Here is an 18,892-nt window from a genome sequence, read left to right as displayed (position 1 = left end):
TAGCAAGGTACATACAAGACAGCAGTAGATGCAATATTATATGCAACACTTATCTGTTAAAAAGTTGCAACGCACAAGATTGACAGAGATTACGTGGTGGTAACTGGCAAGTCACCTCAACTTCGGGCTGCGAAGTTAACTTTCAGAGTTTTATAATCACATGTTACCAATTAACAACATCCGATTCACCTCCCAAAATCCAGATGCAATATACCAGATTATTGTAACATAATACCATAACGCACACGATTACAGGAGACTTTACTGTGCATACAGATATAGGGAAATCAAGTATCCACTCATACAAGACATTATTGTTTAGGAAGATAAGTAACGAGACATCCATGATTGGAAGCGAGACCATGCCAGCTCAGCAGCCGCCTCATTATCATCATTCATTCCCATATCCTTCCTCCTCTTCACACCATCAGGAGACCTATTCATGAACGCATGTGCAACACCTGGATACAAGTGTATCTCATGTGGCACTCCTGCTGCCTTCAGCTTTTCCTCCAAAGCTTTGCCAGTCTGGAAAAAAATAATTAAGAAAACACACACATAAATCCTACATTTTCAGGCTCAAAGATGTATAAATAACCAACTAAATGCCTGTAGGATACAAATGCATCACTTATTCAACAATATCAAGTAGAGTATGGTATGACTTGATATGCCAGCTTTGTACTTCCATGGTAATAATCTACTTGTCTCCACCTTTTTCAGAGTTCTAAATGATGATGTCCTCTGCATGATATAATTTTTACAGTTTTGCTTTGAATATAATCAACTTGTATCTTTTTTCTATTCAAATTTCACATTATATGCCAATTTTTAGAAAGTACAAAATGTGCAGACGATGTCAACAGGGATAGGTAAATGATGGAGGCGTATTATTCTACAAGGAAACATCTCGGCTGCATCAGGGTATTATTCAGCAATCAGCATGTCACATATTATAATCAAATCTATGATTAATACATGGTTGCATAAAACTACTAATGGACATAGGCAAATAATACAAGGAGTTTAAGAGTTGCATTATATAAAAATCTTAAACTGTATTAATATTACCTTGACATCTGAAAAACCCACAAAACCATCAAGCTCCCCGAAATGAGCCTGCACAGGAGCCTTGGCTTGGGCAGGGTCTGCAAGTTCTGGTGGAGGAACTCCATAGAAGGCAACAGCAGCATCAACCCCAGGTGACAAAACAGAACTTGCAATAGTGAGAGCACCACCCATACAGAATCCTGTTACGCCAACCTGTGTCAAAAAAGAACTCAAATGAAAAATTGGTTTCCACAGCAGCAAAAAAAGGGTATGATTAGTAAATGGACTATAAAGCTTCTTGCAAGTGAAACATATTCTTTAATAATAATGAAGGTTGCTTCCTAGAATCATTAATAACATGTGTTCTTATTAATAACAATGTGCATGCTTGACTTGAAAAAACCATTTAGGAATCATAAACTGTGTAGACCATTTGTAAATATCTCAACTTGTTCCATACCATATATTTGAAGATCCAAAACATGAATTTAAGGAGAAACAAGATCTTCTTCTTCAACTTGTACATATTAATCATTTGCAAGAGTGTTCTCAGTAATAATATACAGAGTTGGGGTTTTGGAAATTTGTCAACTTGATACCTAACTCTTCATACAGTTTTGTCTGATGCATCAAAAAAAAAAATTCCATCATCATCTTATCACCCATCATACAATTGTTTACGTTTTATGTTCAATTCTTCATAACTGCATGGTACAAAATCACGTGGATATAATTTTTAAGGATACCGTCCAAAGCACAAAGTAATGCATCAAGGTGTGAAGCTTAACCTTTGGTGCTACAGAGTCGACACAAGAAGATATATTTTAAAATTTTGAGATTAAGCAATGATGATCTTGCTGCTACAAATGCCTTTTAATCTCGGCTTAATTTCGTAACAAACTTTTACAAAGAAACTGGGTTCCGTTGAACTTTTACAAAACAGTCAGGCTGAAAAGCCCAGTAGGAAGAAAATTGGTAGATCAAAGGTGTCACGAATTTTTGTTGACTTGATGGAGCACAAGGTCCAAAAAAAAGAGAAGGATTTCAAAGTAAGGATAAGAACCTGTCACACCATGGGATCAGTATAACACAAGGAAATCCTTAGACTTATCCAATTAGCAATTTATAATATTCAAAATCCGTTGAAAAAGGGTTTTAGCATGTCACGGTGACCTAACCTACCCAAGGAATTGTGGCCGTTCCACAATTGATTCTCTTGTCACGTAGGCATTGCCTTGTCTATGGTTATGCTAATTCTGCATCAGCTCCCCAATAACCACCTCCTCCAACACTTTCCACACCAATAGCGCAGCCACCAACACCTCATCCTCCACAAGCACCTAAATCACCAATGCTACCTAAGCCAACATCCCCATAAGCACATCAACCACCAAAACACCTCAGACATGGCACACCAGTGCCCCTTACGCAGCCAATATCACCTACTCTTATATTAGCTACAATGTCTGTGACCTATTCTTATACTATCTACACAAGGTTCAACAGATATAAAGGAAAGCACATGCATAAATAACAGATAAGACACCTTCTGCGAACCATTTGCCTTGAGCCACTGAACCGACGCCTGAATATCCTTCACAGCACCTTGCCAATCAAGACCATCCATCAAATGCTGCGCTTCAGCAACATCCAACCCAACCTTCCCTCGATACAAACTGCCAAACCCAAATCAATATCAAATCACAAATAAGCACCAAATTCAATTCACACAACACTAAAGCACAACCACATACTCGGGAACAAGCGCTCGATAACCGGAACCAAACTGAGAAATAGCAAGAGCATGATTCTTAATCTCAAAGTCAACCCCCCACCATTCTTGAAGCACAACTATACCAGGAGCATTCTCTTTGCCAACAACATATGCATCAAATGTCTGTTACACATATTGATTTATCAATTAATTAATAAACTCATAATGTTTCATTCAGTCATATAACTATAAGAAAAAACAAACGAATAATTATGTAGAATTTTAAGTAATTAAATTGCAAGAATAAATGTAAATAGATTGTGAAATGAAACTGACAGTGTCGTCGCGGTGAATCTGAACTTTCTGGAACGGAGAAGAGGCCATGGATCGAGTCGTCGCGAAAGCAAAAGGCGCTGAAATATTGGGGAATAGGGTTTTAGGTTTAGGAGTTGCAAAGAAGAGTCTGGAAACCAAAGCTACCATTTCTATATTTTTCTACTCACTTCTACTCTTCACTGATGCAAATAGAATTTTAATCAGTTACAAAATAACCTCAAAAATTATTAGTTTAATATTTTGGCAAATTTCTGAAAATTGGTGACTAGTTTCGTTTTCAATGTTAATAAGGTTAAAAATTGTTTTACCCATATCATATTTGATTATTTAAACGATAAATAATTTTGACATGTATTTTAAAAATTTTATAAAAATATTATTTTATGTTATTATATTTTAGAAGAAAATTTTGTAAAAGTAATTTATTAAATATTATGTACAACTTAAAAATTGTATTAATAAAACAACGGTTCTGATCCGCAGTGATCACCGATCTTTTACATCAGGGTTTTTTTTTTTTTTTTTGATAAAAAGGAATCAATTCATTAATTAAAAGCCATACGGCATCTACAAACACAATCGAAATTGGACAGACGCTGAAAAATATCGCTGTTGAATCCTTCCTTCTTGGAGAGGCAACTGAGCGATTTGAAGATGATTTGAATATACACACTTGTTTTCATCTGATTGGTTTTCACCTGAGTGTTCTGAACAATCGACCATAGATGTGATCCCATGATAACCTTCAAATCTGAATCAAACCCATGAAAATCATGCCGATCTATAACCTCGGTCATGAAAAACATCAAAACACACCAAACACAAAACAAACCAACTCTCACAAGAAGGAGAGACTAACAAAACCCAAATAAATTGGGAACTTATTGAATGAGAAATAAGATTTCAAAATAAGAAAACAGGGAAAAAAAGGGAATCGGGGCTTTCCACCAGTGAAAACTGATAGAAGCCCCTTCAAAAATCTTTGACGGAGGCTAGGGTTTTGAGAGAGAGAAGAGGAGGATAAAATTATTTTGATCTTATTATTACATCAGGGTTTTTTGACCGTTAGAAATGACTCTCCAACGTTAAAACATGTTCAACATATTAAAAAAAAAAATTTAAGCCTGGATATTTATGATAAATTGATTTGAATTGAAGTGTTGAGCCGGGGTTTGAGTCCGATGAACAATTTAACACATTTCCGTCCACAATCAAATAGGCCTGCAATAATAATACAAATTGGCTTCTAGAAGTTGTTGTTAGAGAGGACGACCACAATTTGTTTTGTGCAAACTAATTCTGACAAGTTGTGTGTTATTGCATGCTGCATGTTCGCTAGATTGTCCAACCCACTTGAATTTTGTTACAGTTTATCAGAAACACTCTAAACTAGAGTATCATTACAAATCTGTTTTCATCTGGTTATCAAGGACTGTACTGTCGTGTACATAACAATAGTACATGGAGTTCTGTCCTTTTCTTAGTTAGTACTTATTAATATTTGTCCTAATTAGATACTTGCACGTAAATTGCGCATGTTTTAATTAGTTCTATGCTCACCCATATTTGCGTATTCATACTTCTCAGTATCGCTTATTTTGCCTACCCTACTTTCGGATTCTATTGGCCTATTCTCTGTGCGTCGGTGTTGGTAACTGTCCCTATTGATTCATTTCCTTGATGGAAACCCGGGAATTTTGGCATTTAAAAACTTTAGCAAAACAATGTAGCTGCACTTTCTGAACTGTATTTCAGGATGATTTTGTATCGAATTAGTGCATATTTTGTGAAAATTATATGCATTTTGTATTGAATTGTTGCATTATTATGATGTCTTTGTTTATGATCACTGCATTTAACTGTAGTACTGAATGCTTCCGCCAATTGTCTGTTATAATGATGTGGGATGTCCTTATTCAGAAAACCAGACATCATTGCTTACATCATTTTAATTCAAGATGTATGCATATCCTTGATGCTGAGCCTTTTGTCTTGGCCATACATATTTTCAAATTTCTCTCCTCACCAGGTCCATTGTCATTATTGGGGCTATATTTAGCTTTCACTTATTAAGTCCCTAGATGGCGCCAAAGTTCCATTATACATAAAGACACTTCTTGTACAGATTCATTATCTATATAAGTCGATCACCTCCATGCTCCATCTCTAGAGTGCTCTAACTTCAGTTATCCTTGTAAGTTTGAGTGCGCCAGGTATAAACAACAAAAAAATAGAGTAGAACAATGGCCATCAAGAGCACTCTACCACTCTATGAAAGGGTTCATCTCAAAAACAGTATACCACGAGCAGTGGAGCTCCTGATCCTCTCTCTTCTCATCTCTCTCCTTGCGTATCATCTCATTTCTCTAAAACAACATGGAATCCCTACCCTGCTTGCTTTCCTATGCGAGTCCTGCTTTGCATTTTGTTGGATTCTTGTTATCAACTGCAAATGGAATCAAGTCAAATACATACCATACACAGATCGACTCTCAAAAGTGTTAGTGACTACCTCTCCTGTTGCATGCTACACAGTATCTTTCTACAGGACTATTTTTTTTGTATAGCTGCTGGTCATGGTCATAGGCACACACAGTACTGCACCCAATATATATGCATGTTTTTGAATTTATATTCCATTTTATGACCTTGTCAAGACTTTATTCATTATATAAATTTAATTCTGTGTAATTAATGGTTGTAGGGTATCTGAGCTTCCAGCGGTAGACATATTTGTGACCACTGCTGATGCTGAACTAGAACCGCCTATACTGACAATGAACACTGTGTTATCATTGTTGGCAGTTGATTATCCACCTCAGAAATTGTCTTGTTACTTGTCTGACGATGGTGCATCTCCTCTCACATATTACTCTCTGGTTGAAACCTCCAAATTTGCTAGAATTTGGGTTCCTTTCTGTAAGAAATATGAGATTAGTATCAGAGCTCCTTTTCGATATTTTAGTAGCTGCTCAAAACCATCTGAAGACAATCCCTTCGAATTTCGACAAGAATGGAAAACAGTGAAGGTAACTGCTCACCAGTAAACTCGCCTTATAATGTGCTTGTGCTGTATTTAGCTTTCATTTTACATAATTTTCACTATTAGGACTTGAAGAGACTTCTGAGGTGCATGTTACGTCTATTTTCTGACCTCGTGCAGATCAATCTAATTATTCGTATGTATTATTTTGTAGGATAAGTACGACATGCTATGTCAAAAGATTGAAGCTGCGTCACAAACTAATGTCCCTTCCGAAGTTTTCTCAAAGGTGGACAAAAAGAATCACCCCTCCATATTAAAGGTAATTACTGACTCTATCTGTTCGTGTTTTATAGAGCACTTTGTACTAATTAATGCCTACATAATATATTACAACCACATAAAAGAAAAAATTATATCTATAAACCACCTGAGGCTACATAATAATGTAAATTAAACAACTATTTTTGGCAGTATGTAGCACAGTGCTATCGATCTTTCTGTTATGGGCTTCAATGTATTTGTGACAACTTAATTTTCTATGCTATATATGGACTATATAGAACGCCTACTTGTGGATAAATCTTATAGATTGAGGAGACTGGAGTCATGTAATAATTACAGCCGCCTTGCTGCTCTAGATAGTAAGCAGCTTTATTCATTTTACATTTTGCAGGTAATGATTGAAGAAGAGGAAGGTCTGCCCAACCTAGTCTACATCTCAAGAGAGAAGCGTCCAAAGCATCCACATCATTTCAAAGCTGGTGCTATGAATGTTCTGGTATATAAACACAATTTTGAGTGAGAAAATACATAAAAAAAATTATATATAAACTTTATTATTACCAGAATTGGCTGCATTTGATAAATGTTAGTTACTTAGTTAAAAATATCTGGAAAATATAATATTTATGAAATATATTTAGCTTGTTTTATAAAGCAACATAATATCAATTTCGGAGTTGTTGTATTACTCATTATGATATAGTGACAAATGATTACTATTTTTATACTGAGCAGACAAGAGTATCAGGATTGATGACAAATGCACCTTTCATTCTGAACGTGGACTGTGATATGCATGTGAATGATCCACAAGTTATTCTCCGTGCAATGTGCATATTTTTTGGTGTAGAAAATGAAAAGGATTGTGCCTTTGTTCAGTTCCCACAGCAGTTTTACGACGGCTTAAATGATGATCCTTTTGGAAACCAAATGGTCGTCCTGTTTAAGGTTAGTACCATTCTATTTTATCCCAACTCGTCTAATTTAATCTGTAATTGGGTTCCATATGCAATTAATAAACTTATAATTATCCTGTATCAGTTATTGAATAGATGGACAGTAACTGATTGTTATGTAACTTATATATAGTATATGGCGCAAGGACTAGCGGGAATTCAAGGACCTTTCTATGGAGGAACAAATTGTTTTCACAGAAGAAAAGTTATTTATGGACTATTGCCCTTTCACAAAGCTACCGCCGGTATGAAAATTACTTTGTAGGATTCCTTGGTTCACTGCATATTCCCGTCCTGCACTTCCAAGCTCTATCTGATTGATAAAACTGCAATTTCTCAGTTGTATATATGTTTCCATATGTTTATCTTCGATTGCTAGGAAAACTTACTGATGAGGACTTGGAAAAAAGGTTTGGGAAATCAAATAAATTGAAGGAATCGGCTGAGCAAATTTTATCAGCATCCCCACATAGTCAGAGGCAGGGCGGACTTTCCAGCTCTGTGGAAGCTGCAAAACTAGTTGCTGGTTGTGCCTATGAACACGATACCTGCTGGGGAACAGAGGTAATTTTCCCTCTTTAAAACAAGCATCTTGTAATAATTTGACACATAAGTAAATTTAGTAGTATGCTTCCCTAAAAAAAACACATGGTATAATGTGTTATATCAGGTTGGATGGAAATATGGATCTGCAACTGAAGATATCCTCACTGGACTTGGAATCCAAGAAAAAGGATGGAGATCTATATATTGTACACCTGACTCGCCAGCTTTTTTGGGATGTGCTCCATCATGTGGACCTTCCACAATGATCCAAACTAAGAGATGGGCCACTGGGCTTCTCGAAATTCTATTTAGCTCTAGAAGTCCAATTATCTCGACCATCAACGGGAATCTCCAGTTCAGGCAATGCCTAGCCTACATGTGGGTCTTAATTTGGGGTTTACGCTCCATTCCTGAGTTGGTCTATTCTCTTCTGCCTGCCTATTGCATCATTACCCACTCGCACTTCTTGCCCAAGGTAAAAATAAATCACATCTACTTTGATTTGATATCATGTTGTATTCCTTCAGTGTAACTCAAGTAGCACATATTTGTATTTATCCAGGTGAACGAGCCAGCTATTCTTATCCCTGTCACAATTTGTGTGACTTATAATCTATACACGCTATCAGAGTACCTCAGAATTGGGTTATCTACTCGTGCATGGTGGAACAACCAACGAATGGCAAGAACAAATTGCACTTCATCATGGCTATTTGCCTGTTTCAGCATTTTTCTAAAGCTCATAGGTTTGTCTCAAACAGCTTTTGAAGTAACGCAAAAGAACCAATCCCAAGACGATGATGGGGATGACCAGAAGAATAAAAATTATGGAAAATTCACATTTAATGAGTCTCCCATATTCATACCGGGTACCACTATTTTGCTAGTTAACTTGACAGCTTTGGCGGTCGGAGTGGTAGATTTTCGACATACCAGTTATGATGAGAGTGACGTGGGGGTAGGAGAAATAATATGTTGTTTATGGGTAGTTTTATATTTTTCTATATTTTTAAAAGGGCTGTTCGGGAAAGGGAAATATGGGCTTCCATCTACAACTATCTTCAAGTCCGGAGTAATGGCATTATGTTTCATGCACTTCTGCAAATGGTCTGTAAAGACTTGAGGTCTAAAGAAAAATCTGCTGTTTATCAAATTAGTCTGATTATTTGTTTGGGAAAATAAATTGAAGGAACGAGAGTATGATCGTCCCTGCAAACCTGCAATGGCCTTGGACAGTTGATATAGTTTTGCAGTTTAACGCAACTGCAATTGAAATTATGCAGTGTGCTTTGTTTAGTAAACAGAAGCCTAGAGTTTCAACCTTATCTGTAATATGCATTTCTGTTTTTTTAAAATCAAGATTTGTGAACGAAGGCAGGTGTTTACAAAGTTCAGTACTTCAGTCACACAAAGTGCCTGGATTTATATCAGAAAAACTGTTTGAGTTCATATATTATTAAACTATATAAATAAGCATGAATATTTTGTGTCATATATTAACTGTGAAAGCTTGTGCATATATTCATGGGAAAGTTCAATTGAAATATCGGAGAACCACAAGGACTTACATATGTTCCGCAAAAAAAATCAACAGTGTGTCCTGCAAAATTTGTTACTAAAATCTCGCTGAAACAATTATTATAAATATTTTACCTAAAAAATTGGTTTCCAGTGATATAGAGAATACGAGTTCATGTAAAGCTAAATATGAAGCGTCATTATATTTTAGGTGGACGAGCCGGCTATTCTCATCCCTGTAACACTATTAGTAGTTTATATATATCATGGTCTTTGGACTTGGGTTGTCTCGGACTGTATTTGAGGTCACTAACAAAGAACAAGGTCAAGTTTATGAATATGAGGCTAGCACAAAATATGGAAGTTTTGTGTTTGACAAATTGCCCATATTTGTGCCTGGCACGACAATTTTGGTAATGATGACAGCTCTATATGTCAGAGTGGTTGGTTTTCAGCCACCAGTTGATAGTGTTGATGGAGTGGGAAGAGCGGAGAAAAGGTATGAGCTTCACTCATATTATACTTCTGGTCATTTCTACAAGGATCATCTTGGATAGGATAAACATAATAATGAAAGTTGCTGGTTAGTTACTTGCAATAAGCCATTGGCCTGGGCAAAGTATATGCACAACTATTAATAACAAGCATTCCTTCAGGTAAACTGATATCCATGAAACCTTTTCATTTCTTAAAAGCATCCACAATTTGTGAGGAAATCATCCGAAACAAAAAAGGAAGGGATCACAATCAATCAGCAGTAGCAATTCACACTCCATTCCCTTGGTGTGAGTACAAGTTACAAAATAAACTATATATCAATAGAAATTATTTCCAAGCCGAAAGAAGGAATACACTAGGTCATTTCTGTTTAATATGATAGTTGGTGCGCAAGAGATTAACATATCATAAAAAGCATCCAACTAATGTTCGGCAAAGTCCGTCAAGATCAAAAGATGAGTGCGACTTGTAATTATTTAACAGATCATTGCTGCGGAAGCTGTATGGTTAGATCATCCATACTTTCCTGACCCTGGATACTCAGTCCATGCTCATTTGCTAAGTGCAGCAAACATATGAAGCATAAGTGTGGTGAGATGTCTTTAAGGGATTCAGCCGCCCTGCAGTCATCAGGAAATGCTGCCAAAGCATCCTTGAAAGATATTGTTCCCCCCTGCTCATATACAATGACAAAACAGGATGATGGCAACATGGATATATCAGAAGCAACAGACTGACATCTAATATACCTAAATACAGCAAGTGCACAGAAGGAAATATAAAGAAGGCCATTGCAGTAGCATGTTATATAAAGTTCAGTATAGGAGACCCATGTGATTCCATGTGGACATCCTACATGCAGGCAATCAGCAAAATACCTCTACTTTGATAAACTGTGTTCACAAAGCAGCATAATAGCACAAGAAATGTCAGCAAAATTGCTGCAATACTTTTTTTCTATTCTTGTAATATCTTAATCAAGCATTTAATCTTTGACATGTTCCACTTCAATTCAAAATTACATAGCATACTGTTTGGATAGAAGTATTTAATTCAAGGGAGCATATATTAAAATGAGAAATTTTGATGTCACATATAGACAATTTTGAGAATGAGAGAAATTAACTTACTTGAACAGACTGCAATTGTGATTCTTGCAGAGACCCCCAAAGTGTTTCTTTTAGTGCCTGAACATCAACTTGTTTTGATTTTCGGTCATACTGGACTTCAATCTTATTTACCTGCGTCACTCAGGTAATAATATCTTTTTATTAGAAAGAACTCATGTCATTTCCATTATACTGTTAGACACATGGACATTCTAAACAGTGAAGAGAGATAATACAAAGGTATGATGAGTAAATTGTTGTCGATTAAAGATACAATGGGTTTCTTTCAAACAAGGAAAAGATGTAAAACTCACCAATGAATTTTCAGATTTATAGGAAAACATATACAGTAATACTCTATTGACAGATGTTTGGCGAACAACCAAACTTATGTTAATAGATTAAGATAGCTGAAGCAGCGGTAGACTGTAATATTATGTAAACAAACCTGACGCGGCTGGGAGACAAGTGTATTTGATTCGTCAACATCGCCACAATCATTTCCATCATCAAAATGATCAGCAAACCCAGTATCATCATCCCATGATGGCATATTATCGTAATTATCCGTCTCATGATTAATTTCAGCTGGAAAAAACAGAATTGAGAACTGGATATTAACGTTTCTTTGATATTATAGTACAGGCTTTTTACTTGAACAGCAGGGAAAATCTGTTAAAAAAATTATAAATTTTAAGTTCATCTGTAAATTCAAAATGAAGATATATGTTCTGCAAATGAGTTGAAAAGCCACAATGTAATAATTTGGACGTCATTCTTGCAGATTTTGTTACTCATATCAGTAGAGTGTATTCATTCTGTCATATTTAAAAGCCACCATATCTTAAAATGAAGCAAACTTCATAACTGAAGCATCTATCTTCAATACTATAAAGTTAACAGCAGACAAATATGAGCGGGACACACAAGTTGTGAATAGTTGAATACTAACAAATTTTACAAAATACATGTAAAACAAAGGGGTATAAAAAACGAACCAACCATAACAGTAATTTTACCTGCAGATTTTCTTCTACTCTTTCCAAGGCACTATAACCAGAACAAAAGCAACATTATATACAATCTGTGAAAACTACAAAAGAAAAAAATTGAAAAGGCAAGTATCTTATAGAAGGAACAAATATTACCAACACATTCGGTAGAAGAAATAGCTTGACGAGACTCTCAGGTTGATAGTGACAATCTTCTGGAAGAAGTGTATTACAAGGTTCCCTACTTGTAGGCAAAAGTAGAGTTTTTGGATTTTTAGGAGGGGCAAAAACATCTGAAACATCTTTGTCCAAGCACTTCAAAAAATCAATATCAACAGTAGTTTGTTTCTTATTCTTTGTTTTCTTAGTTTTTATTGGTGATTCCTTATCCTCCGAAACAGTCTCCTGACCTGCAAATTGTGAATCTGGTTAATATTTCAACTACTTGCTAAAGCAACAAAATTAAAGTCTATAGCAAACAGGGATGGAATTGAAAAAAATGGGAACTAACCCACAAATGATTACCTTTAACTTTCCGGAACTTCCAGTGATCGGGCCCTGCCCAGGCATTTAGCTTTGAAGTGAAGCCCAGATTTAAAAACAGATAGTCATCAATTTCAGCAAACCTATCATCTGTGTCATGGTCATTAAAATGAGTTGGTTCATTAACCTGTAAAAAATCATTTCTCAAATATTAGAAAGCTTCATTGTTCCATATGAAATAACATCAAAAAATGTGCACAAGGTCAGAACTAAATGAAAGAAAGCCTAGCACCTCATGTTGACTTGAGATAACTGGGTCGCCACCAAAAGTTCCGTCGTCAGCCACATTAGTTTGGTCCTCAAGATCATCGTCCCATGTTCCCCCATTACCAAATGTGTCAGCATTGAACTCAGCACCATTGTCGTAGGGTTCATCAATTTCTTCTGCTTGTTTTGTCTCAAAAGAAAATGTATTTGGAGGTCTTTTATTATCATCATCAAAGTGGTTGACTATTTCCCTCAAACTAGGTGAGATCTCAAATTTATTTAACATGTTTGCAACCATCTCTTCCTTGCATTCTATCAAGTAAAGACCGGAATACCAATAAGTTCTACTAAAAGCAAACATGGAAAAGGAAAAATCACAGTTGTTAGATATGACAAACCTTTGGCAAAGTAGATATCAATTGTCTCTGTTTTATCATGCTGATTAGAGCATGATGAACACTTTGCTGGAACTTCTAGTGAATCAAAAAGTACCCGGCAGCCACCGTATACTCCCAGATTATTTAGCAAGAGACCCTTGGCCCCGCCTTCATCAAACTGTGCAGATGTTTGATGATAGAGAGGATCTACCGCAAATGCAGCTAAAAGAAGGGGAATCAAAGCACCTCATTAATTGTTGCCTTGCAGTAAAAGTATCACTATTACGATAAGATATAGATAGAATGCTACCATCGAATTTCTTCACATTAAGCGCATCAAATGAAGATTCAAGTGTTGATAAAGGTGACAACTGCAGTTACGCATTGATAAAAGTTATGATAAAGTTGTTGAAAATTACAAATATAATGTATGAATCACTTAGTAACAGACCTTTCGATTCTTTTCTATTTTTGAATTATCTTCCTCTTGCCCATTGCCAAGATTTGAATCTTCCACTGTACCATCTAGCATAACAGAACACAAAAGAAATATCATTTAACAATATAGTCATATATTGAACTCGAAATCTGCTAATAAATAAAGTGAAACTGAAAGATTGGCACATATTGAACCATGATTTGACTTTGATAATTATTATTTTTATAATTTAATTATTGTATTTAAAAAGAGATAATAATAACACTTTAAAGTCTTATGGAATCAGAATTTTAAAATTAAAAATTGTTGTTTCAAAATTTTGAACATTTTCATTTATTAACACAAGAGTTACCCAGAAGTCTAATATATTCAATTCTATCTCTATAAAGGGAAGCGCAAAGATCAACGAACCATTTTCAAAGTTTTGATGTAGTTGGATCTTTAGTTTTTGTCATAAAAGAGTCATGCTAGCTGGATGTAAGATAATCCATTTTTTAAGCTATTCAAATTAAGGGTTTTCTTTTTCATAAATGCCCAAACCACGAGAGTTTTTTTGTAAATATACTGTAATTTTTTTAAAAAAATTGCAAAAGTACAATCTTCCAAATAAAAATTGCAAAAATACAGAGGTTGCATTTGCAACTATATCTGCAACTGCTAGCAACCATTTATGCAACTACAAATACAACTTCGGAAAAATCTATTAAAAATTATATTTTATTGCATAATAAGTGGCAAGTAGTTGCAAAAGTCGAAAACTGAGTGCCCCCTGTAGGGCCAATATTAATATCACAAAATCAACCAGAAAATCAACTAAAAGCAAATCAAAAAATCAACTAAAAGCAACCAGCACAACTTTTTTAGACAAACGGTATGAAGAGAGAATATATTTTGCGAATGATAAAAATTCAACAAAATCAATAGTGCACAGGGCACAAAGGTCAGAAAAGATGGAAATGAGAATGAGTTTAGTTACGGAGGCTCTGGTGAGACGGGTCTTGATTAAATTAGGGTCAGAGATTAGGGCTTTCCATGATTTCAAAACACACTTACACTTAAGGATGGCAACGGGTCAAATCGTTCGGATATCTAAGATATCCAAATCCAAATCCATATTATTTTTAAAATCCAAATCCAACCGGGTATCACATATCAAATCCAAATCCACGGATTTCAGATCGCGTTCGGGTTTATCCAAAACCCGAATTCCAAATAGTAAGTAGTGCTATAGTAATTTTACCTTTTATTTTCTCGCACTTGAATTTCATTTATTTTATATTTAAACTACATTAATAATAAAGTATTACACATTAATAAAATCTTAAACTGTATTTAATAATTTCTAAATAAAAATCTTCATTATATGGAGTCTGAAATTTTAAAGTATTCATTAATTAAACAAAAAAAAGACACCATCCCCTACGAATATACACATTCACACTTATCTATATATATTATAAGCAAAATTTAGTATATCTAAAATTGAAAAAAGTATATTAGTATGTGAAATACTTACATATATATATTGGATTTTTTTCGGGTTTCAGGTTCGAATCTGGTTTGGATTGGATATTGGATTTTGGGTCAGGTTTCGGTTCGAAATTCCTAATATCCAAATTCTTTCAGGTTTAAAAAATGGATCCAAATCCAAAATATCAGATTCGATAAAATCCATTCAGGTCGAAATGGATCGAATATCCATCCGGTTGGTTTTTTTTGTCATCCCTACTTACATTGCCTGAGTGATTTAGTAGGAAGGCCAGTGAAAACATCAAATAACAACTGTTTGGGAAGAAGGTTTATCTTCAACAGACCATATCCAAACCATATAAGTTTATCCGGATAACAGAACAATTATAACAGTTTCTTCCGATTGCGGTTTAAATTGATTTGAATTGTCTCCGTCTGGTTCAAAATCACGGTTTGACTGTTTAGATGAACATTCCCAGAAAAGTCACAAAACTGTGTGACTTTATGAAGGAAAAAGAAAAACAAACCGAAATTTAGACTATCAGCAATTTAGCATTGCTATATTAACTAACCTTCTTCATTTTCTTGACCCACTCGATTAATCCCTCCGAGCACCTTATATGCCTCTGAATGCACAGAATCAACCCTCATAGAGTATATTTTGACCCCAGCTTCAAGAGTGCAACTTGCCTGCACAAGTGCAAATTAGATAAATAATGGTTTTGACTGAGAATGAACTTGTCAAAGTACTAGACATAATAGAATGCCAAGGTCAAATCAACATTCTTATAGATTGAGAATGAACTTTGCATTTTTGTGTTCCAAGTTCAAAATGAGAATGAACTTTGCCTCAGAGGTACAAATAATTTTGTTGAAAGAACCATTGCATCATGTAAAGTATTCAGCATGATTAGTTACTGGGAGCACACATATATGAATTGCACCATTTTACTAGAAAAAATCCCAAGAATAGCTCATATCTTTCGACAAGCAGCATCAGGGTTATAAGAATTGGCCTTTTTGTTAATTAACTATATTGAGTCACATATGATTAAACAACTCATTCCTGCACTAAAATAATCTCTAGGTGAGTCAAATAATTATCTGACTCCATCCTGACAATAAATTTTTACTAGTACATAAACAAATGAGCTAAAGTTTTCCAAACTCCAAACAGATATATTAAAGATTTACCTTCTTAATAAAAAAACTCAATTTAGTACTTATTTACAGTGTCTCAAAAACTACTAAGAAAATGTAGATGAAACTCAATTCTACATCAGAAAAGTTATAGCAAGAATTCATTTATCCATCACTGTCAGTCTGTCACCCATATCAAATACATCAAAAAAAGTGATAGCAAGAAATCATTTATCCATTACAGTAACCCATGTCAAATTAGACAACCAAACAAGACATGTACAAGTAACCAAACTATAATCCACACAATTTCAATCGACTAAAAAAGTACCTTTTGAAAATTAGTCTCCACATCATCTTCCTCATCAACCTTAATTATATCGCACAAATGATCAATCAAACTCAGCTCCCACGTATTCTTCTGATTTATTTTCTGAAACCACAATTATTTTCAAATCAATATCAAAAAGTAACCAATACCAAAATATCAATATCCAAAAATAACCAATACCAAAGTATAACACAACCTCCATAAAAAAAAAAAAAAAAAAAAAAATTCTCCGTCCTAAGTCCTAACATATTAATTTAATTATCTTTACAAATGTATAAAATTCTCCGGTGCCGAGACCATTAATTAGTCTATAAAGAAAAGGAATAAGGATAACCGACATTTTCGCTGGCGAGTTTGATGCAATTGTGGAACAAATCAAGGATATGTTCCTTATCGAGACACGGGGTAGATTCAGGAGCGGCGGCAGCAGCAGCGGCGACTGCTTTGCGACGAGTAGCGGCGGCACGTGCGGCGGCGCGTGCTTGAGCGCGTTCTAGTTTGTCATCGTTAGAGCCTAAGAAGTGAGGACTTGAAGGAGAGAAAAGCTGAGCTCTCTGCTTTGGATTAGGGCTCAATTGTTCACCCATCACGCGTGTGTGTGAGAGAGAGATTGAGATTTTGATTTCGGGTAAGATTGAAGGAGATGCAATTGATGAATTTCACAGAACTATTTTTTATTTTTTGCTTTTTCCCTCCTTTATATTTTGAATTCCAGCGAAATTTCCAGATGCGGGCTGCGGCACAGGCTGACCTAAAATCCAGATTCATTTGTTTTTTATGGATCTTTTTAAAAATACCCATCTGTAAAATTAGTTTTTTAAAAATACTACCATCTTTTTCATTGTTTTTAAAAATATCTTTTCATAAAAAAAAATTTTCAAAAATGCGATTTGCAACTTTTGCAACCTCATTTGCAACCTTGGGCGGCGCAGCCGTAAAAGTTGCAAATGAGGTTGCAAAGGTTGCAAAAATTGCAAATAAAAATGGAAAGTTGCAACTGTTGCAACTGCAATTGCAACTAGTTCAACTGAAAACTGTAAGTTGCAAAAGTTGCAAATGAGGTTGCAAATGAAGTTGCAACTGCAGTTGCAACTTTTGCAACTGCAGTTGCAACTAAATGCAACTGAAAACTATATATAGTTGCAAATGAGGTTGCAAAAGTTGCAAATGAGGTTGCAAAAGTTGCAAATGAGGTTGCAACTGCAGTTGCAACTTTTGCAACCTCAGTTGCAACTAAATGCAACTGAAAACTGTAAGTAACAACAGATGTTTGGTGTGCCCCTGGCGGGACCATTAGATTACAATAGAATCAACTGAATGCAACCATATGCAACTGAATACAACCATATGCAACCATATATGCAATTACAAATCCTGATTTCGAGTTACAGTTTTCAAATGTCATTTTCGACCTCATTTTCGGAATCGATATATATATATATATATATATATATCGATTCCGAAAATGAGGTCGAAAATGACATTTGAAAACTGGAACTGGAAATCAGGTTGCAACACGGCTGGCGCCGCCTGTAGTTGCAAATGAGGTTGCAAAAGTTGCAAACAGTATTTTTGAAAAAAAAATTTTATGAAAAGGTATTTTTAAAAATAATTCTGGAAGGTAGTATTTTTTAAAACAATAAAAGAAAAGGTAGGTAGTTTTGTAGATTTCCCTGTTTTTTAACGTTCAATTAATTTTTATAATAATTATAAGAAATCCTTTCGTAAGGCGGATTTTTATTTCTTAACAATACGTCACGATAATTTTGGCTAAATCCCGTAAAAAACATATGTAATATAGTAAATTAAATTAATATATTAAATATTATTATAATATTGTAAAATATTTGAATTTTTCTTTTTATACTTATGCCGGCAATTTATTATAATTATATTTTTTCGTGAGAGTTAAATAATTAATCCTACAAAAAAATTTAATGTAATATATAAAAACGACTTATATTTAGAATCCGTAATGTACAAAATGTGTACAAGTCATGCTTAAAAATTGGGCTGAGCATGGGTCTTGAAGACGCCGTACGTACCTACCAAATAACGGAACTGAAAGTTCCGAAAAATTGAAATCCCGTTGATTTTTGACTATATCTGTATTGAACTGTACCGAATTTTAAAATATGGGATGGTTCTGGTTTATACATAAGAACTGTACCGAACTATGTTGAACTATACCGAACTGTACCAAACTGAATAATTGAAATTTTGATTGATATATAAAAAATATATGAGATATATATAATATAATATTAATAATATATATCATATATTATGACATAGTTTGATATACATATTGTTTTCTTTTTAGTTTTGTGTTTAATAACTAATATCAAATTTCACAAATATGATGTAATAGCACAATATTTGTGATTTTAGTCATTTT

At 34.7% G+C, this 18,892-nt stretch overlaps 3 protein-coding genes across 3 annotated transcripts; 1 reads left to right on the top strand and 2 right to left on the bottom strand.

Annotated features, from left to right (window-relative positions):
- Positions 1 to 184: 184 nt before the first annotated feature.
- Positions 185 to 3,303, bottom strand: LOC108224059 (uncharacterized). Its single transcript, XM_017398608.2, has 5 exons — positions 3,101 to 3,303; positions 2,805 to 2,947; positions 2,597 to 2,726; positions 1,072 to 1,263; positions 185 to 528 (listed from the first exon to the last, which is right to left on the bottom strand). The coding sequence occupies exons 1-5, from the start codon at positions 3,245 to 3,247 to the stop codon at positions 319 to 321; spliced, it is 822 nt and encodes a 273-aa protein (XP_017254097.1). The 5' UTR covers positions 3,248 to 3,303; the 3' UTR covers positions 185 to 318.
- Positions 3,304 to 5,205: 1,902 nt separating this feature from the next.
- Positions 5,206 to 9,229, top strand: LOC108220691 (cellulose synthase-like protein H1). Its single transcript, XM_017394529.2, has 9 exons — positions 5,206 to 5,600; positions 5,805 to 6,129; positions 6,298 to 6,405; positions 6,760 to 6,864; positions 7,104 to 7,316; positions 7,458 to 7,569; positions 7,704 to 7,888; positions 7,995 to 8,345; positions 8,433 to 9,229. The coding sequence occupies exons 1-9, from the start codon at positions 5,344 to 5,346 to the stop codon at positions 8,991 to 8,993; spliced, it is 2,217 nt and encodes a 738-aa protein (XP_017250018.1). The 5' UTR covers positions 5,206 to 5,343; the 3' UTR covers positions 8,994 to 9,229.
- Positions 9,230 to 10,022: 793 nt separating this feature from the next.
- LOC108220623 (condensin complex subunit 2) lies at positions 10,023 to 17,253 on the bottom strand. The gene is made up of 13 exons (XM_017394436.2): positions 16,833 to 17,253; positions 16,495 to 16,596; positions 15,596 to 15,713; positions 13,566 to 13,639; positions 13,425 to 13,485; positions 13,136 to 13,336; positions 12,763 to 13,049; positions 12,513 to 12,657; positions 12,144 to 12,397; positions 12,015 to 12,045; positions 11,444 to 11,583; positions 11,017 to 11,127; positions 10,023 to 10,559 (listed from the first exon to the last, which is right to left on the bottom strand). Exons 1-13 carry the CDS (start codon positions 17,079 to 17,081, stop codon positions 10,371 to 10,373), a joined length of 1,962 nt encoding a protein of 653 aa, XP_017249925.1. The 5' UTR covers positions 17,082 to 17,253; the 3' UTR covers positions 10,023 to 10,370.
- Positions 17,254 to 18,892: the final 1,639 nt, after the last annotated feature.

Source organism: Daucus carota, chromosome 5 (genome assembly GCF_001625215.2).
Source record: "Daucus carota subsp. sativus chromosome 5, DH1 v3.0, whole genome shotgun sequence".
Lineage (NCBI taxonomy): Eukaryota > Viridiplantae > Streptophyta > Magnoliopsida > Apiales > Apiaceae > Daucus > Daucus carota.
The sequence above is the reverse complement of the archived record's forward strand: the minus strand, read 5'-3'. Positions and strand labels throughout refer to the sequence as shown.

Coding starts and splice junctions, on each gene's coding strand:
- LOC108224059 (XM_017398608.2), bottom strand. CDS start 3,247: ATGGTAGCTTTGGTTTCCAGACTCTTCTTTGCAACTCCTAAACCTAAA. Junction 2,948..3,100: donor AGATTCACCGCGACGACACT/GTCAGTTTCATT, acceptor TATGTGTAACAG/ACATTTGATGCATATGTTGT. Junction 1,264..2,596: donor AGGCAAATGGTTCGCAGAAG/GTGTCTTATCTG, acceptor TTTTTGACACAG/GTTGGCGTAACAGGATTCTG.
- LOC108220623 (XM_017394436.2), bottom strand. CDS start 17,081: ATGGGTGAACAATTGAGCCCTAATCCAAAGCAGAGAGCTCAGCTTTTC. Junction 12,398..12,512: donor GAAGTTCCGGAAAGTTAAAG/GTAATCATTTGT, acceptor CACAATTTGCAG/GTCAGGAGACTGTTTCGGAG. Junction 12,046..12,143: donor TTCTTCTACCGAATGTGTTG/GTAATATTTGTT, acceptor TTCTGGTTATAG/TGCCTTGGAAAGAGTAGAAG.
- LOC108220691 (XM_017394529.2), top strand. CDS start 5,344: ATGGCCATCAAGAGCACTCTACCACTCTATGAAAGGGTTCATCTCAAA. Junction 6,865..7,103: donor CTGGTGCTATGAATGTTCTG/GTATATAAACAC, acceptor TATACTGAGCAG/ACAAGAGTATCAGGATTGAT. Junction 8,346..8,432: donor ACTCGCACTTCTTGCCCAAG/GTAAAAATAAAT, acceptor GTATTTATCCAG/GTGAACGAGCCAGCTATTCT.